This window comes from Symphodus melops, assembly GCF_947650265.1.
Source record: "Symphodus melops genome assembly, chromosome: 16".
NCBI lineage: Eukaryota > Metazoa > Chordata > Actinopteri > Labriformes > Labridae > Symphodus > Symphodus melops.
The window spans coordinates 21,899,250-21,919,692 of record NC_136706.1 but is presented as its reverse complement, the minus strand read 5'-3'; the positions used below and the strand labels follow the sequence as shown (position 1 = coordinate 21,919,692).

The following is a 20,443-nucleotide window of genomic DNA, read 5'->3' as shown; positions in this document are numbered from 1 at the left end:
ATGGCTCTATGGCGTGGGGCGTGATCAGCACGAGTAGAGGGCGGGGTTTTCTGTCAGAAGAGCGTAGTTGTGACGTCGTACCAACCCACCAGCTCCACGTCAAGTGACCCAGGGTTACCAGGGTTACCACGCTCTCGACCGGAAATGTAACAAAAATGTCTCTGTAATAAAAGCGTCCTAAGACTTAGATTTTCTTTATCGTTCAACTTGAAATATACAGTTCAGATAAGAACGATATTTCGTTGCATTGGTTCGTAGTGCAGGATAAAAAAAACAGCAGCTAGTATTTACATAAGGTAAATAGTATTTACAAAATAAGGCGTAGATATAAATAGATTAAAAAATAATAATAAAAAGCTATGTGTGAAATAACTATACATGAGACATCCTCTAAGTTCTCAAATGAGTTTCAATAACAACATTGAAAATATAGAAGCACCTGCATAGATCAACTCTGTTGCATTTAATGACACGTTTTAATCCTCTCATTGAGACTGTACTCAAATGTTTTAAACACCTTTCTGCAAACTTCATACTCATGGATTCAAAGTCTAGACGTGTGCTCCCCATGACCTGAGAACGAAGCATGAAACTGTATCTCTTCTATGATCTTCGCTGTACAGCTTCCTTTTTTCTTCTTCTTCTTCTTCTTCTTCCTGTCATCTCTAAAAGCCTATTTAAATTTAACAGCAACTATGGCACTGGGGTCTCAGCAGCTTAGTTGATAGAGTGTCATTGTCTTGGGTTCGATCCCCAGCTCCTGCAGCTATATGTCAGTCATTTCCTTATCCCCTAATTACTACTGCTGCTTCGTTGACTGCGTATGAATGCATAAATACATACATATATACATACATACATACATACATACATACATACATACATACATACTTTGAGAAGTCAGAATACTGGATAGATATTGCCTTTTACTTTTTGTCCACGTTAAATTTTTAAAAAAGTAGGTCAATAAATAAGTATCTAAAGATCGCTTGATACAACCCTGTCGTCATTGATGGTTTTTATTTTGAAACTGTAAACCGGAAGTGTATCGGTTGCCGTTATCGTATATCACAGTAGACTTGTCAGACAGCCGGTGGTAGCTGAAGGAATCTCACTGCGTTGCGAGTCACACATGCACACGCACATATACACATACACACCGGGTACCCGTGGATTCAGCCGCTGTGAACACAAAGAGTCTGGCCTCAAGGAGAGAGTCTTTTATCGGCTGTGAAAGAAGGAAATTACCATGATGGCTGTCCTTGGCAGCGCCGGTCGCCTGATTCAATGTGAGTGTGACTGTGCAGCTAAAGTTAGCCTAGTGACCTATATGCATGTCATTTAATTATTTATGTTGTGTTTGTGCACTACTGTTATCGCAATGTGTCGGCGTTGCTTGGCGTAATATAAGGTTAACATAAACTCAGTAACACGCTGACATTGGGATGATTTCGTAAACTATCATAAAGCTTACCACGATGTAGACGTGTAGTTTCCTATCTAAACTTTCACAATAAAACTCACGCTGTATCTTTAACGTGTTAAACAGTGTATTTTATTGACATTTAGACACTGTAATCCGTTGATTCCCCCTTTAACCGGTTAGGTTTTATGTTTGTTGTCATTATTTGTCAAATGGCGAATTCAAAACTCTCCATTTGCAAAAAGTAACATCGTTGATTTCTTTTATTTTACAAGCACTTTGTGGAAGCTCCGCTGTTAGCCGTTAGGCAACTTCCGCTGACTTAACGCAGCCTCAACATGACAGTTTATTAGAGTTTAATGTTAATGTTACGTAATAAACTAATCCAGGACGTGTGCTGTTAAGTAACAGAGAGAGAAAGGATCAGATGATTCAACACGTAACCTTATCCGTTCACGGTTCTATCGTAGCTTAACGTTGTCTCGAGAGTTACACAATTACAGTGTTGTGAACTTGTGTAACAGCTCGCCCCCCCTGGTGGCGCCTCAGGGTACTGCAGCTCAAGTTATGAAAGTTAATCTGAGGCTGCAGAAGATGTTTACATGTGTTTACTGTGATTGAGTTCAGACACTGGTTATCTTCTGGTTGTCCTCTAAAAAATACTGTGTAAATGTTTGTGTTGCTTCCTGTTTATGATCCCAGTGCGCCCTGGTTATCAAAGTGTGTTTAAGGTCACTGCGTGTCCTCATGGAGGAGGTCATTACAGAGTACTTCTGCATTCATCCCTTAGACCAGTGATTCTTAAAGTGGGGCCTCAGGGGTCCGTGAACCATAACTTGGAGGTCTGCGGAATAATTTAAAAAAAAAAAAAAGTAAAAGTTGACCTCTTGCACCAATAAAGTCAATTATTTTGTTCAATACTCCCGCTCACTTTCATCTTGTGCCAACAGATCAAGAAGAACGGCCCACACACTGCCTCTAAAGCCTCCAAAGGTTTTTAGTATTAGTCCAAAAACCTATATATGTTGTGGATTCCAGCTCTTCTGCAGACATACATCTTCTTCTTCTTCTTCTCTCTGAAGAGCACAGTTTTCCCACAATGCAGTGCCTGAAGTTCGATTAATTAAAGAGCCATTCGTCGAATCTGAAAAAGCCTCTGAAAAAAACCACACGTTAGAAAAGAGATCTTTTCTGAAAAAGGTTCAGTTTCCTCTCTGATGTTGATGAGTCGTTTGCTTCCATTCATTCAGTCTGAAAGTGAAATCAAGTAAAACAAGACTGATTTCAAGTAGTGCAGCACTAAGGTCGGGTGTCGGCAGTGTGAAGTGAACAAATGTATCTGATGAAAAACAATAACTGCTCCTCTCTCGTCTTTCAGTCGCCAGGAGCAGCGTCAGTCTGAGTTTAAGGAGACGATCCACCGCTGCTGCTTTAGCCCAGACTCCAGACACACAGGAGAACAGGTGAGGGACACACACACACACACACGCACACACACACACACACGCACACACACACACACGCACACACACACACGCACGCACACACACGCACGCACGCACACACGCACGCGTGCGCCTTTGGACGCCGGTCAGCGTCTGTGACTGACAGTCACTCTGCCCTTCTTTGTCTGCTAGAGAGAGAGACAGACAGAGAGAGAGAGAGAGAGAGAGAGAGAGAGAGAGAGAGAGAGCTACTCAAAGAGGATGAGTCCAGATTAACTCGGGTGAACACACTTTACTGGCGTCCTCCTCGACTCTGCCTATTGGCTGCCGAGCCCAGGAGCCGAACCAACTGAAACACAAGCAGCGAGGCCGAGAGGGCGGGACTTCATCCACGCAGGGAATGAAGAGTCGTTGAGTTTGACACAACAACAAAGAAACGCTTGAACTCTTGATGTTCTATTGGCTCAACAGTGAATCCAAGCATGAAGTCGTTTCATCTGCAGATTGTTCAAGTGCACAGTGAAGCCCCGTCTGTGGCAGCAGGCTGCTGCTGCTCTCTGCTGTCTCTTATCAGAAGATGGCAGCCAAACAGAAGTGACGAATGAGACGGCACATTCTTCAGGCGCTCACTTCAGGTCACGGAGCGTGTGTGCACAACTCACTGACCGGCTAATATCAGCAGCTTGTGCTGATGTTGGCCAGTTCTTATTTGGGACTTGTAGAGTTTCATAGACAACATGAGCTGCTGTGAGCGTCACACAGAGGCGTTACACCGAGCATCCTCGCTCTGCAGAGTCCAACAAAAACACACGTACACGTGGCGTTACTCTCCGGGCGAGGGGCCGTGACCTCGTCCTGATCATGTGTTCAGCATAATCACCGCCGCCATGGCTCCAAACGTTTCATATCTCTTAGCTTCTCCAGCTAGCGTCATCACAGAGAGCAGGACTGCAAACTCTATCTGACGGACCAACAGGGTTCTTCAACACCTTCTCCGCGCTGCAGGGTTCAGTGCCTTGCTCAAAGGCACCTCATCAGTGCTCGAGAAGCTCTCCAGCTACCAGACCAACGTCCGCATCGGGACTTGAACTTGAACCGGCAACCCTCCGGTTCCACGCCCAGAAAAAAACACACAAATGATTGTGAAGAAAAGTCTCTGAACTTCACATTCAAACAGGAAGCAGCAACAAGGTTTCAGGTTTTTCAAATTAAAGCTTTCAAACTGAAGCGTTAACGTTTTTTTAATTTTTGAGCCGTTTCGTCTGGTCTGATCGTCGTCATGGAGACAATCTGTGGACACAGTTCAGTTGATGAGTCCAACACGCTTGATTGGTCTCTGATATGATAATTCTGTCGTCATGGAAACTGATATGAGATTGGATCTGTCCCATTGTTTATTTAAATTCAGAGCTGCAGCGGGTGGGAGCAACGAAACACAAAATAAACATTACAAACATGTTTACAAAGAGTCCTGTGAAGAAATAAATATATTGTTGTAGATTAATATGTTCATCTTTTGTCTTATTGATCTCTTTTTGTGTTCAGGAAACCGAAGACGGGAATCTTGATGCTCAACATGGGAGGACCGGAGAAACTAGAAGACGTTCACGACTTCCTGCTGCGGCTCTTCATGGACACAGACCTGATGAAACTTCCTGTTCAGAAGTATACACACACACACACACACACACACACACACACACACACACACACACACACACTCTTTTAGAAGTCCTCGGGGTCGGCGGATGGTGAAGGTGGTTTGCTGACAGAGCGCTCTGCGGCTCTTCTGCCTGTTTCACAAGAGGTGACTGTGAACAAAGTGTTTCCTCTTTCACGTGTTGTGGAATTTGTCCCATTACCAAAGAGTGAAGATAAAGAGTGAGAAGATCTATTCAGAAAAGAACCCCAAGATCGATCTGGTCTGAACATTTATTCGAAGGCAAGATGAGCGTTCGAAGACCCCTCTCTCACACGGTGAGGAGAGAAAGAGGCCCAGAGAAAAGGCAAACATGTAAACTTATACATTTCCATCACACTACACAGATCACTCCCCCATCACGCCACATAGAGCCACTGCCCACCTGGCAGGGCACCATCTATCCCCTAGTGTGAGAAAAGAGACTACATGACTATTTACCATCTCCCAAGGCTGAGAAGGAGCCTGGGTGACTCTTCCCACATGTACAGAGTGTGAGAAACAGAATAGAGGGAACGAAATGATGGGAAACAAAACACCCGATAGGCTGTGCATGTAGTATTCTAAGGTATTTCAGATACATTTTATATGACGGATTCTATGAGACCTTCGTTGTACAAATGGAGTAAAATTTTCCATAACACACGTGAAGGATGACCATCACCAATCTCGCTCAGCATTTTCACACATAGATTAGTTTTTCAGCTCATCTTGTAACCGCACACGTTTATCTTCCCCTCACGTTTTCTTCTGTCCAGACTGCACCAAACAATAAGGAGGTTAGGATTTCATCAAAGCTTTTATTTTGACGGTTGTTTAACAGGAACTATTAAAGAGCACAGCTGTTGTTTCACAATGCAGAAATGCAAAAAGAAAAAGAAAAACTGTAATTCCCCAAGTGTCCACTTTGAGGCCAAAAGCCCCTAAAGTCTCACACACAAAGATTTTTTCTTTTCTTAAAGCTTCATTACTTTTTAAAAGTATTTGAACATGACAGTAAGGATATTATTGATTTAAGATGGATCAGAAGATATCAAACATTTCCTGTGCATTTCTCCCTGAATGACATGTGGAACCAGTTTTGTAAAGCGTTTAGACTTGTGTTGCATTATTTATTTTTTTTAAAGTTTATTTTGGGGCTTTTTATGCTTTTATTTTGGAGACAGGACAGTGGACAGAAATGATTTGTGGGTAAGGAGCCACAGGTCGGACCTCCAGCCTCTGGACGCTCCATCGTTTATTTCAAAGAGTGAGACATGTCTACAGCTGTAGGACGGCGTGCAATGATAGTTTATGACGGCGTCCAGAGGAGGAATCCTGACGCTGATCTGTAAACTGCCTTTCATCCACGTGACGCACGTTATCATGTACAAATGTAAAGACATGAAATCTTTGACTTCATGGAAACTTCTAGTGAAAATCTTAGTCTGTGCGTTTGTTTTCACTGTCATGATGACGTCATCTCTTCTCTCGCTGATCTGTGTTCATGTGAATCTGCCGTCACTAAACCTCAGGAGTTAACGCATCCTTCCTTCGCTCCGCAGTACGCTCGGCCCGTTCATCGCCAAGCGTCGCACGCCAAAGATCCAGGAGCAGTACAGTAAGATCGGAGGAGGCTCGCCCATCAAACACTGGACCTCCATGCAGGGCGAGGGGATGGTGAAGCTGCTGGACGAGATGAGTCCTGAGACGGGTGAGGCTTCGTGTGCTGCTGGTCAGTTAGCAGAGCAGCGTGTGCGACGCTCAGATAGTGAGGGTGTGTCTGCACACGCCTGCTCACACCTCACTGACACAACAGCTGATCAGATCCACATCTGCTCACCTGATCCGGACTGTTCAGCAAACGTCAGGAATGAATCTCTCTCAATTCAAAGAGCTTCATGAGCATTGAAAACATCAACGTTGCTAAAGCTTAATAAAAAGAAAACACAAAATCCCGCGCAATATAAGAATAAACAACGATTCAATATTTAACAAACAGAGCTGTGCAGGTGAACCTTGTTTTGTTTGTTTTTTAAAATACAAGAGAGAAAAATTAAATAATTATAATTTCATCAAACTTTGTTTTATATCTTCAGATGAATTACTTGACAAGCCGAGGTTTGCACGTTTACGTTGTTTTTTTTTCTAAATACAACAAATAAAATAAAATAATAATAAAAATAAATAAATATATATACTGTATATAAGAATATGTATTAAAAATTATTATGATATGATCATTATAAATCTCTCTCTCCAGCGCCTCACAAGTTCTACATCGGTTTCCGGTATGTTCACCCGCTGACGGAGGAAGCCATCGAGGAGATGGAGAAAGACGGAGTGGAGCGAGCTGTGGCCTTCACACAGTATCCTCAGTACAGCTGCTCCACCACAGGTGACCCATATCTGTCTGCCCTCAGGCTGCTCGGAGGCCTCACACTGTTTTTCTCAGCCCGTTGGTGTTGCCACACCCGGACGCACTGTTGCGCCTGTTGCGCCTGTTGCCCCCCTGATAAAGCTGCATAGAAACACAGAGAGCAGTTTCAGGGTGTTCCCAGATTGTTCAGATTGTAGTTCAGAGAAAAGTCAGAAAGGAGTGAAAACAATCAACAAGTTCTTGGAAAGGAGAAGTGAGCAGAAGCTGAATGTGCAGAACAGGATGTCTGAGTGTGTGGAGGAGTTTACAGACTCTTCATCCTCCTCTTGTTGATTCAATTAATCTTCAGTGTTGTTCTCCTGTCAGCTGTTTTCAAAGTCAGCCCCGGCTGTGTTCATGCAACAGACACGAATGCTACATGAATAAAAAACAAAGCAGGTGGAGACGCTGTGCAGAGACATATGACGTATTAATGTGTTTGACTGATGTCCACACAGGCAGCAGTCTGAACGCCATCTACCGTTACTACAGCAACAGAGGGGAGACGCCGAAAATGAACTGGAGCGTCATCGACCGATGGCCCACACACCCTCTGCTGGTGGAGGTGAGACACACACACACACACACACACACACACACACACACACACACACACACACACACACACACACACACATGTCCTTAAGGTATAAGCAAAGTTCACATTAGGTTTTGTGAAACTAAATTGACAAAGGCTAGTAGTCGTCATGGCAACTAATGAGCTTGGAGTGACCATGTTTGGCTATCACAGCAACCAAGAAGTATTTTTTTTTTTTAGACCGCAGCATCTTGACTCCCTGGTGGGAAGCGTGGAGGAGCTGTGGAAAATTAAAGTGTGTGTGTGCGCGTGTGTGTGTGTGTGTGTGTGTTCAGTGTTTTGCAGAACACGTCAGTAACGAGCTGCTGAAGTTTCCAGAAGACAAGAGAGACGACGTGGTCATTCTGTTCTCGGCACACTCGCTCCCCATGGCTGTAAGTTCCCCGAGCGCCTGCACACACTCTTACCGCTGCCTGCTGAACACGTGCTGGTCATGGCGTTCCATGACTCGCCGATGCCTCGCCTCGAGTACGAGCAGCGTTCTGGTTTTCATTTGAAGCGTGTTTGTGTTTCAGGTTGTGAACAGAGGAGACCCGTATCCTCAGGAGGTCGGAGCCACAGTTCAGAGAGTCATGGAGAGACTGGGACACTGTAATCCTTACAGACTGGTGTGGCAGTCCAGGGTGAGCACGCACACACACACACACACACGCACACGCACACACACACACAACATGAAAAAGTATGAAGAAGCAACACAAGAAAAAGGAGTATAAATAATCGATGATTGAGGCAAAGAGAGACGTCGACCTCAGTGGTGAAGAATTAAAGAATCGAGCCGGCGGGAGCTCCGTGGTTGATGCACGAAAGAAAAGAAGAAGGATGCCGCGCTGTCGCCATCTTGCAGGCTTGGCTTTATGAGACTCAGGAGCTACAGGACTAAAGATGACATCATTTCCTGCTCCTGGTTGTGCATTCGTTTTAACAGAGTTCCCTCCTATCGAAAACATTTTTGGTGTTTCTTTTATTTTTTTCCATCATCTTCAGTTATTAACTTTTTTCTTTTGAATGTTTTTATTTCACTCTGTAAATGTCAATGACGTGACATGTGAAGTCCACTTCCTGGTGTTTTGGAGCGTGGGTAGTGAGGAGGTTAGTTGTATTTCTTTTGCCAAGTTATCATAAAATCACTGCAGCCTGACAGATCAGTTTACTACACTGTGTAAACGGCTTTCAGTAGTTTGTTTAACTTTGTGATTTCACCCATAAACAGTTTTCAGAGCAGCTTCCTGTTTAATCAGGAGAATCCCTCTCTTATCCGTGCTGCTGTAACAAACATCACCACAAGGTGGAGCCACTCGTCCATCTAATATTAAAGCTGCTTTCAGTCGTCAGGTCACAAAGGCAAACATCACATGAGTACATCTCACAGCCAATCAGCTGCTCGGGAAGTGTTGACGGCTTTTCTGTAACGAGAAGTGTAGTTTAAGTTTCTTTACTTTCATTAATGCGTCCTCTCTCCTGGATGAGAGCCGAGCTGAGACTTTGGGCTGGTTCCACGGGTTGGATCAGAAAGGCTTTGTTCTGTCTGTAACAATCGGCCCTGTGTGTCGGTTCTTCAGGTGGGCCCCATGGCGTGGCTCGGCCCCCAGACGGACGACGTCATCAAAGGTCTGTGCGAACGAGGGAAGAAGAACCTGCTGCTGGTTCCCATCGCCTTCACCTCGGACCACATCGAGACGTTACACGAGCTGGACATCGAGTACGGTCAGGTGCTGGGGGAGGAGGTGAGAGGAGGCAGCTTTGTCTTTTTAATGTTCACTGAGCTCACTTTATCGAGTCGTCCGTCATTTCCCTCCAACGTTAAAGATCCTGTGAGGAACTTTCAGTCGATGTTCGCGCCCCCTGTTGGACAGGTGGAGGGTTCCCTCTTTACTGATTTAAGTTTTCAACATGTTTAAATATCGATAAAAAATAAAAAATGCTCGTTCTGAACCCACAGGATGACAAACGCTTTCACATCTTCAACCTCTAACGATATTTATTACTGAAGTTGTTTATGAATTACCTCTGTGGGTCCCTTTTTCTTCTTTTTCCACTTTACCAGTTTACATGTTTGACTCGTTTGACTTTGTCTCCGTGTGCAGTGTGGGGCGGAGAACCTGAGGAGAGCAGAGTCGCTGAATGGAAACCCTCTTTTCATGAAGGTGAGTTCACACCCAGCTGGATCATATTTGTGTTTACTGCCGGCTGAACCAATTCTGTTAAAGTTGACCTATTATCCTGAACCCTGTGTTAAAAGTCACAATGCTGGACGTCTGCAGGGGGCGCTAAACTGCTTGCTCTGTAAAGCACGCGATGGATGCCTGATATGAAACCCAGAATTTGGACGGCTTCACGTCTTGTAGGCTGTTGAATCCTCTTCCGTTGGCTCTGGAGATCACTCCTCCCCTGGTAGCCCTGCAGCGTTCTGCCCCCCACGGAAGGCTTCCAGAGGGCTGGCCAATCAAATGTGGAATTGGGGGCTTTAAAGGGACAGTACATGAAATCAACGTTTCAGACAAAAGCTGAAATTAGGTTTTTACTGACGCAGATTTTGAACTCTGAACAATACAAACAGCAAACGAAGATGAAATTATTGTGAAATTCAAAAGGAAGAAAAGTCAGGCTTTGGTCACTACATGGATTCCTCCTTCCTTCCTTGTTTCCTTACCGCTGTCTCTCCCTTGTGTCCTTTCATCCCTCCTTCCTTTCCCATTCCACCGCTCTCCTCTCCTTCATCCTCAACCCTGCAACCTTTCATACAACAGGCAACTCCTCCAGCTGTAACAGCTCTGTGTGTGTGTGTGTGTGTGTGTGTGTGTGTGTGTGTGTGTGTAGGGTTTATTAAAGGAAGGGGGCAGATCAATGGGAACCTTTAGAGCTGACTACAGTAGAACTGAACCGCCCGGCTGGCTGGCTGGTCAAACCCGCCGCGCTCAGAGACCCCTCGCCAGCTCTCTGAGAGTGTGTGTGTGTGTGTGTGTGTGTGTGTGTGTACGTGTACAAATCAATATCCAGAGGATGATTAGTTGGTAGTTACTGAAGGATGGTTTCCTCGGTGTAGTTTGAGTTTCTCACTGAGCTGCATCAGTCTGCTGCCGTCTGCAAGCTGGAAGAAAAAAAAGACATTGGACATAATTTAATCTGCAGAGACGAGTTCACGTTGGGATCTTTGATCAACAACAATCGAACATCATGTGTTTCCCTCATCTTTAACACATTCATGAATTACTGCTTTTATTTGATCGCGGTGAAGAAAACACAAACATGGCTTTATGGTGCGTCCCATTTCGATCTGGGAAGTTGGAAATTTAGCGCAGCAAGTCCCGATACGTCGTCAGGAACGCCCTCCTGAAGTCTGAATTCAGAAACTCTGTAAAAGTCTCAGAAAATCCAACATGGCTGACGTTTCAGCTGTAACTCTTTATGAGCAGCTTTTTGTGTCATGAAATCTGAGTTCTGTCCGTGGAGATGTTGTCACGTGATTTTCAAGCGTGGCGTTAACACGGTGTTATCAGCTAACGATACAAAGTGGACATTGTGGTCGACGAGCCGGTCAGCGTGCTCCTTCTTCTGAACTGTCTCCATAACGCCTTCAGTGACTCCACAATATCAACACATTGTTCTCGAGCTGCGGCTCCTTTTCAAACTGCATCGTTTGACGACAGTCATAAATCAAAACCGAAGACCTGAGCCGACATCAGTCAGCACAGTCGTCTGTCCCGGTAGAAAGTTCAGAGTTTCTTTGGAGCAGCCACAGCCAATCAGGAGTCGACTGGTCTTCGGTTACTATGACATCACGCCTTCTGTCCATCATTCAGGCTCGAGCAAACACGCCGTGAAACGCTATGAAAGCACATCAGCAGCAAGCGGCCACGTGTCTCTCACAGCTCACCGTGTCCCCGGCTGCCGTCTGTCTCAGTGTTGACGTTGTGTGATGTTCTTCTCGTTCAGGCTCTGGCAGACCTGGTCCAGTCCCACCTGAAGTCCAACCAGCCGTGTTCCCGCCAGCTGACCCTCCGCTGCCCGCTGTGCACCAACCCCACCTGTGGAGAAACCAAGGCCTTCTTCGCCAACCAGACGCTCTCATAGAAACACACACACACACACACACACACACACACACACTCTCTTAAGGCCTTGCTGACTAAACTGAAGACTCAAACACACCAGTAAGCGCACACAGTCTCTCCAGAAATTACATCTCTTACAAGGAACTGTCCAAATTGTTTCTGCAAATTCCTGTTTATCCGACCTTCATGTCGCCGTGGAGAAACGTCACCACAGCGAGTCTGTAAACCTTTAGTTGTAATTACTTTTGACTGACATTCAGAGAAACTGTCAGCGTCCTGAGACGGACGGAGAGGTCATCAATGTTGGCACCACTCGGCCCTAAGAGGCAGGAAAGTCTCCGACCCCGTGTCCACTAAGCGTCTTTTTTCAGCGCAGCTCCCAGCGTTTATTTTCCGAGCGTTCCGCGCTTCTTTGTGCGGCTGCTCCGAGCGCTCAAGTGGAAAACATCTCAACTTTATAAAGAGGCGCTGGTGATGTCACAGATTGTGTGGAGGAGAAGAAAATTGGCCTATTTGAGGAATTTTGTGGGAACGTAAAAATGAATATCAATTAAATAAAACTAAAACTGACTTGATTGATAAAGTTAAAGCAAAAAAAATTAAAAAATCACATTTACAAAAAGATTACCTCTGAGCTAGCACACAACACAGCCTGGTAGAATTTGCAGAAACGATTTGGTAAAAGTCGATGAACTGAAGCTCTGCAGGAACGGGCCACGTTGAATCAAAGCTTCAGGAAAAAGACGCTTCACACAAGTTTTATTTTTTTAATATGGCTCCCTTGCTTACGTTGCTTTCACTAAGCCCCTGTAAAAGCCCTACAGAAACCCTGTTGCTCCTGCTGCTGGCACTTATTAAAACCAGTCGGCTGTACTGCCGATGATGACATCACAGAGGTGAGGGGCTGGTCTTTCCAGCCTCCACCTCTCTAACCTTTCGCTTCAAGCCATTGGCCAACCAGCATTTGCCATCCTGCTGCAATCCCTGCAATGTGATTGGAGGAGGTTAGTTCTCCTTAAAATGCTGCTTCTTGACTGTTTGATGGCAGGAATGCACAGCTTCTTTAGGTTATTGACTTCAGCAGTTTGTTGACAGGCGAGTCATTGTTTTTTATCAAACATCTTTTCTATGTCGGTGCTGTGCAGAACTCAGAGAAAATCTGTGATTTCTTCAATAAAACCCCGACTGTAGTCTGGAGAACATGTTACAAAGGGGGCGTGTTATCGTGTGCTTAGACAGATTCATCAACATGTTTATTTTTATACTCTTTGTTTTTCCCTGTTTAGACGCCGACACCATGGTTCACCTCAAACCACATTTTTGACTGTGTAAAACATTGAGCGACGCCTTTTTAAGTTCCATCACTGTGTGCGCGCTGACAAAGATATTCCACTCACTTCTTCTTCTTCTTCTTTGTTTAGCTGCACAGAAAGCAAAAAAAAAAAGAAAGAAAACCTCATAAAGGTTCAGTGAGGCGGACATTTTGAAGTAGCAGAGTTTTAAGTAGACGTCAGGTGTCGACCTCGTTTTCATAACTTCTGAGCGATTCTGTTCTTCGTTCTACTCTCAGACCTCCTCGATCACATTGCAGTAACTTAATGTGAGAACTGTTCCATTGATGGCTAACAAAGTTTCACTGTCAGGTGCTACACCTCAATGCTTCAACGTCGGAGCTTTGATCCGATCTCACGTCCTGTTGGTTTTTAATGCGACTCCCTAACAATGTGTAAATATCTATTGTGACCCGTTTAAACGGGTAACTTGTGACGTCTGATCCTGCTTTTCCTTCACTCTTTTAGTCCTGTTTTTTTTTTTTTTTTTGGTAACGATAATGTGCCTTTAACACTGGCTAACTAGAAAAACTGGACTAATGTGTCTCCATGTTTTTTTTTTTGTTGTTGTTTATTGTTAGACGAATATTGACAGGATCCTCCAGATCAGGTCTGCTGTGACGACAAAGGTCCTGACTGAGGCGTTCAGAACGAAGCTAAACGAAGAAGCTTCCCTTCATCAGGGAGGTTTCTCCTGGGCCCCGTTAATCCTCAGGTAGCTTGAGGAGGCCAGAAGGATACAGGTCTTTAAAATTGGTCAGGCTAAGGCCCCGTTTACACGGAGACGCTGTGACAGAAACGCATCCAAACGACTCCACTCCGGATTCGAGTTCTCACGGCCGGCCAGTAGTGGGCAGTGGAACTTTACAACACTCACCAGAACAACCACTTCCTCCACAACATCCTCTTTAGCGGCTAGTTCTCCCAACTATTTGCCGCAAGTGTTCGATGCTCTTTCGGCGGCGACATACACGATGTATCATATGAAGGTTCTGTTTATACAACGTGAATAGCTGCTGAAGCACATAGCACAAGCGTATCCGCCGCCATTGTTGTTTATTTTTGTTCTCGACTACTGCGCATGTCCACATGTATGGGGGGGAGGTGTGGTGAGGTCATCGCAGCCAGAGAGTCCGCTCCGGTTCGTTCACATGGCTGCGATACGCCCCCCCCGTATTCGTTTCGTTCCACTCTGGAGGTCGAATTCAAAAGCTTGCGTTTTCACCCCCGTGAAACACCGACGCCGTGAGAACGAAAGGCCAATCCGATACTCAACTGTTTCGTCTTACTGTCACAGCGTCTCCGTGTAAACGGGGCCTAAGAGAAACTCGTGCGCCGCTAGTTCATGTTGTGATCCCAGAAACCAACCTCGGAAAAGTCACTCGTCCACACATAACCGACCCGAGGTCAATAAAGACGAATAATCCTGCAAAGGACAGAAAGTAAAAAAAACCTTCGCCACTGATGCACTTCTCGATGTTGTGACGCTGAAGTTGTTCCAACTCCATAAAAGCAGCATAAATATGACTGCAGACTCGTGTTTGTGTCGTCTTGATGACATAAAGAAGTTTTAAACGTGTTGCTAACGTTCAGCTCATCCTTCCGTCATGGCGGCACGGAGAGCATGTGCGGTACTAGTTAGTTAATTTTGGTGCTGTTGGACGTTGTTGCCTTTTTCGAGATTACGTTTCCACAACACGCACTGTAAGAAGGATCCACCGTTATAACTTCTTTGTGCTTTCGTACTGATTCTGCAAAGGCGTGATATGGGTGTCCCAGTCTGTGATTTCATTGTATTGCCCCTTGTAACGTCTCTGTTGCTACCTCCGATAGCGGTACCAAGGTGGGAGTAAGCCTCTGTGACATTCACGGTCAGGGCAGGAAGTCACGGGGACGAAATATCGTGCCTTGAACAGGCAATCTGTATCGAGCTTTTGAATGCCAGCTAAACATCCCCATGTGAATGTGAAGCTTGAAGACTTCATGTGTAGCCTCATCAAACCTCCTACAAGCATTTAAACTTTCCAAAAAATGTTTGACATGAGTTGTACAGTTGTTTTAAAGGGGTACGGTTGCTTCTTCCAGCGTTATTTCAAAACTCTTCCACGGACTTGAAAAGGGAATATTTTGATTTTTTTTCGAGGAAATAAAGTTTAAAAAATGTTTCTCTAATTTGGGTTGGCAAGTCTTACAGGTTTTTATGAATCAAGCCAGAATAAACTTTAAAGGTCCGATATTATTCAAAGTCCTCTTCACCGTGTTTCTCTAACTCTGATGTGTGTCTCCAGTCCGTCTACAAACCCCCCTAATGATGAGAACAGTCCATCCTCTCCGTCTTCTGCCTGCTCCACTTTTCAGAAAATGTGTGCTCAAACAGGCTGTTTGGAGATTTTCCCTTCATGACATCACAAAGGGCAGTAGACCCTCCCCCAGGTGGGTGACACTCCCACAGCTAGGTGTTTGTTCTGCCCTCTGAGTCTGCCTTCTCACCGTAAACAATAGGACATGGAGCCAGAAAGCAGCGAGTACACCCGAGCCCTTCCAGAGAGGGGGCGTGGTCAGACACAGCTCATTTACATATTTAAAGCTACAGACACAGAAACAGCCTGTTCTGAGCAGGGCTGAAATAGAGGGGTTTATAGACATGATCAAATACAGGATCAGTGGATTTACAACAAGACACTTCACACACATGTTGAAGAGGAGCTCTGACACTTATTTCACCTGAAGGGGAGGAGAATATGTCACCTTTAAATTGTATGTTTCTGTACTTGTAAGAAGAAGAAAAAAAAGTCGTTCCTCCAAAATCAAAACGCTCCCTTTTCTACATTTAAAAGTTAAAAATTAGTTCAGGGATGACTTCATGTTTAGCTCACAGCAGGAGGACATGTTAATGCCTGCGATGGGCGGGTTTTTCTGGTTTATTTATTTATTGGTTATTCTGTGTGTCAGTTTTACAACAACATGTAAGAATCCTGTGTGTGTGTGTGTGTTTAGAATTGAACTCAGTTTGTACATACTACAAAGTCGCTGAAGCTTTTTTTCTGTCTCTGCATACTTCACGTTTGTTTTATTATTATTTTTTCTTGGATTTATTTATTAATGGGGTTTTTTTTAATGTTCCACACCAACCATCGATCTCCACTGTTTGACTTCTTTTTTTAAAAATATGTGAGAGTCACTGTGTTTACAGTGGGATAACGCATAACCAGTCTTCCTCTAAAATAAAACAATTTGCGACTCAAAGTATTTGTGGGTTTTCTTTGTGGAAAAACTTAACATGGTCCAGCTTTTGTCTCTTCTGCTAAATGTACCTGAATGTTGCTAAATGTTGCCTGCACATAACAATTATAAATACGCCTGCAATCTAAAGCAAAAATATGCAACTTGTCACTTTCAAACAGTCCTTTCAGAGGTTGATTTAAAATCAAAATAACTGAACAGGGAGAATGATGTAGAGCTTCTTAAGAGTCTGTATAAAATATGGACGTTCAGTATGCTGCATTCATGCGGCATCTGACACTTCGGAAAAACCTGCTCAGTCAGAACAACTCGAACAAATTTGAAGATTTGACGTCAGAATCATCATCACATGGGGCCTTGTAACTTTTTGCTCAAATATAATTTAACACTTCCTGATTGTCTTCGTGGCATCAACACAGTTTTTTTGCATTCCGACTTTACAGAGTGAAATCTTGTGAACACATCGAGGTCGGAAGAACGACTTCCCAACTTGGCCCATCCGAGCAGCACGTGAACGCAGCAGTAGTCTCAGAGACATTTCTACGATAGCCCGGCGGTTGCAGTCGCCATGTTGGTAATGCAGACATAATCCCAGCTTCTGGCGAAATGAGAAGCAGGCAAAGAGGAGGAGTTACGGTGACTGGAATGGGTGCTAACTCGTCTCATAGTTCATCTCGCTCACATATTCTAAACAAAGAAAACGACACGGACAATGCTTTTTTTTTCCGAGGTTAAGCTGAAGTGACGCCTCCTGACAAACGGCTACGAAGTCTCCTCAGTTTGTCCCATGTTTCCCTTTCACCTATCCTCCCTCCCTCCCTCCCTCTTTTTCCTCCTCACCTTTCTCTCCCTCTTATCTTTTCCAATCTGCTGTCCTCCCTCCCTATCCTCACCCCCATTTTTCCTCCTTTTCCAATCTTCTCCTCATCTTCCGGCCCTCCCCCCTCCTTCCCATTCATTCCTATCTCTTTCTCTCCCCTCTCCTCCTCCTCCCCCCCCCTTCCCTCCATCTTTTTTTCCTGGCAGTCCCCTGCGGTGTTGCAATCACCTCTGCTGCTGTTGATTAAGCTGAGAGAGATTGGCTGTCCACGACCCAATAACCCCTGAGGGCGCCAGGCTGGGCGCCTCCTCCCCCTCTTTCTCTCCCCCCCTCCCTGCATCTGAGCCAGCTACAATCTCTCCTTTCATTTTATTTTCCCCTTACCTTCTCTTTTGTCTTGTCCACCTCCCTGACCTCCTTTTCTCCTTTCATCTCTTCCGTCTGCTCTTCCTCTCATCCCTCCTCACCTTTTGTTTTCTCCTAATTTCTCCTGTTTCACCTCTACTTTCTTCTCCTTAAATTTTATTTTTCGCCTCTTTATTTTGCCTCATCTCTCTTTTAACTTCTGATTTCTCCTCTGTGCACGATCAACGGATGTCTTCCTCCTTTCCCTCTGACCTTTCTTATCATTCTCTTTAAATCCCTCCTTTTCACACGTTTCCTCAGGCCTCGCCTTGCCTCCTTTCCTTCCTCTCTTCTCACCTGTCTTGGGTTGAAATAACTCCAGGAGCTGGTGCAACACAAACAGCACAAATTATGAAGAAAAATATCGTATACGTTGCTTATTCAAATTTGCCGCACCTTCAATAACGTTATCTTTATGTCGGGTTGCATTTCTAAGTCGGATGTTTCAGGTTTCAGTCTTTATATTATCAGAGATTTAAACCTTTTCTATTCATTTGAAAAGAGACAGTGTATATTAATCAACATTCAGACAGATGTAAATGTACCCGAGTTAGCCGAACAGCTAATTTTCAGATATTTAGATATTGCTCTTGCGGCCTATTAGCCAGTTGATGCTAAACCTGGATGTGCAGCATTTGCATGAATTGTATGAAATACAGTTATATGATTATAGGTATTTGTAATGTTGTTCTGTATAATAAAGAGGAGTCTAACTCTGCACAGAGAGCAAGTTTGGAACAGAAGGGTTTAAAAACAGTCTTTCACCTGAGAGAACAGGGTTCAAATCCCCAGAAGCCAAACTAAACAGTGCTGTATTATGTAAGCCAAATTCAAACCATCGAAACTGAGTCACCTCCACGATTATCTTTGGTCAAGTTTAAGCACCACATTTCTTGATTTAATAAGAAAGATCCCGTTCTGTCGATTTAAAATGAGAGTTTCATGTCAGACAAAAACAGAGGTCTCTTTTGGTTTCTCTGTTTCAGACGAATGTACCTTCTGCTGGGGTTCAGGACGAAAGGTGTGTGTGTGTGTGTGTGTGTGTTTTGTGGTGACTGCAAGCTGCTAGTAATTGAAAAGCTGGGACGTCAGCGCCTGCAACCCGCGTGACCTCCTATTGAGAGAACGTCCATTGATTTCTACAAGCAAGAGGAGAGAGAGAGAGAGCGAGGAAGTCAGAGAGACGTTTGAAAAAAAGACGTTAGGACAGAAACACAACGGGCACGAGGGGAGGAGGAGATACAGGAGTTGAAATTTTTTTTTAAAAAAGGGGCATTAAAGGGAGGATGGGTGGAGAAGGAAACATTTTGCACAAGTTTAAGTAGAGTTTTTTTTTTAAAGTTTAAGTAGAGTTTTTTTTTTAAAGTTTAAGTAGAGTTGTGAGCAATGAAAATGAAAGAGGGAGCGATAAAAAGAGGAGAAATGATGACATACGTAGTCGGAAAGGAAAAGTAGGAGAAGTGATCCAACAGGAGCAAACTCAGTGAAAGATCTGTCTCAGTAACATGCTCTATGTAAGCTCTGTGTTGACATTTACAGCACATTTCTGTTCATGAGTTCCCCCTTCAGTCTTAACCCTCGGTGCTTTGTTTCCCTTCGTACCGATGCTGTGTCCTTGAACGTATTCCCAAATATCATGTTCTTTGTTTTTAACTCCTGTTTTACTTTTCAGCCGATACTCATCCTTGTCTCCGTCTTTTAAGATCCTTCAAGGTTCAAGGTTCAAGGTTCAAGGTTTACGTCAGACATGCAGTGAAATTGAAATTATGTTTCCCCCCTCCCCACGCTGCCATGTAGTAAGGTAACATTAGATAAAATAGCACCTTGAGATTTTCTTTTAAATGTCAGGTGCGCTACAAATAACATTTATTATTATTATTAAAATAAAGTACGGTAATGATATGAAATAAAATGAGGTAAAATAAGATAAATAATATTTACGCTACATAAAATCTAAATGTGCAATAAGTACAAAGTTAAATAAAATACAATCTAAAACAAGACTGGAGAAAATATGAAACGTGTGTAATGTGCAATAAATGTCCAGAGTTGTTGGTGGTAACGAGTTTCATCGTTCAAACAGGAGGAGGTTTCATGGTTCAGTGTTCATGGGGGCAGAGGGGAGGAAGATCCTGCTCCTCTTGTTCCCGCCCTGATTACCCTCACCTGTGTCTCCTTACCTCCTGATTGTCTGCGTATTTAATCCAGGTGTGTTGCCACTTTGTTTCCTTCGGCCTTTTCGCCTCGCTGTGTACCGTACCGTGTGTACCTTTTAGCTCTTGAACGCTCCGTCTGAGTCTGCATAGCGTTCACCTGAATGTGACCTGCTGCGTTTACTTATCGACTCACCCTGACTTTCTGCAGAAGTTTTTCCCAGAAGGCTAGCACGGTAAAGTTGGTGTGAAACATAAAGAAACATCTGTTTGTTTGTCTCTGTTAGAAAAGGGAATCAAAGAAGTGTTATTTTTAGCCGCTGTACGGTTCCAGATGTTGTCCAATGGGAGACTTGGATCTTTGAGCAGCGATTGTCCGGCTGGATTTGAAATGAGATAAATCCTGTTTTGCAGCGTTTGATTGTGTGTGTGAGTGTGTGTGTGTGTGTGTGTGTGTGTGAAGAGGTGCAAAGGATGTGGATTGATGTAATATAAAAGACAAATCTAATGTCAAGGGGCGGCTCTCACAGAGCCTCGGGGGTTGGCTCGGGTTCTGTCAGACGGCGTCACAGAAACCGAACATAATTACCATCATAAAGACAGAATCAGCGCTCGTTTATACGCCTGCATGTGGAAATAACATAGTTTAGCCAACATGTCCCGCTGCAGGCGGCTCTGTCACTTCGCGTTAATGAAGACCAACATTTTACAAACGTTTAGAGTGAGTCGCTCTCCGGTTTCCCACCCTTTGTCCTCCTTATCAGGCATCTGACCCGCAGGTAATAGAAAGACAATGTCACCAGATTAACAGCGGCAGAATGGACTGCTGTTTCCCTGGCAACAGAGGGAGAGGAAGAGGAGTAGGTGGATGGG

General features: G+C 44.3%; 2 protein-coding genes across 4 annotated transcripts in view; both read left to right on the top strand.

The window, feature by feature from the left end:
• The window catches only part of sowahb (sosondowah ankyrin repeat domain family member B), a 236,346-nt gene that overhangs the window by 36,846 nt on the left and 179,057 nt on the right, over positions 1-20,443 (top strand). The window lies entirely within an intron of this gene.
• Positions 150-16,195, top strand: fech (ferrochelatase). 2 transcript variants are annotated; one of them, XM_079365244.1, is made up of 11 exons: positions 150-296; positions 2,802-2,886; positions 4,414-4,533; positions 6,112-6,260; positions 6,810-6,944; positions 7,424-7,530; positions 7,839-7,937; positions 8,079-8,186; positions 9,126-9,290; positions 9,651-9,710; positions 11,500-16,195. In XM_079365244.1, the coding sequence occupies exons 3-11, from the start codon at positions 4,436-4,438 to the stop codon at positions 11,635-11,637; spliced, it is 1,059 nt and encodes a 352-aa protein (XP_079221370.1). In that variant the 5' UTR covers positions 150-296; positions 2,802-2,886; positions 4,414-4,435; the 3' UTR covers positions 11,638-16,195. The 2 variants fall into 2 exon arrangements, with proteins under 2 accessions (XP_079221370.1, XP_079221369.1); XM_079365243.1 differs by lacking the exon at positions 150-296 and adding an exon at positions 1,044-1,289.

Excerpts from the sequence above, each read along its gene's own strand:
- fech (XM_079365243.1), top strand. The coding sequence starts at position 1,250 with ATGATGGCTGTCCTTGGCAGCGCCGGTCGCCTGATTCAAT. Across the intron at positions 6,945-7,423 it reads GTACAGCTGCTCCACCACAG|GCAGCAGTCTGAACGCCATC; the intron begins GTGACCCATATC and ends ATGTCCACACAG. Across the intron at positions 7,938-8,078 it reads CACACTCGCTCCCCATGGCT|GTTGTGAACAGAGGAGACCC; the intron begins GTAAGTTCCCCG and ends TTTGTGTTTCAG.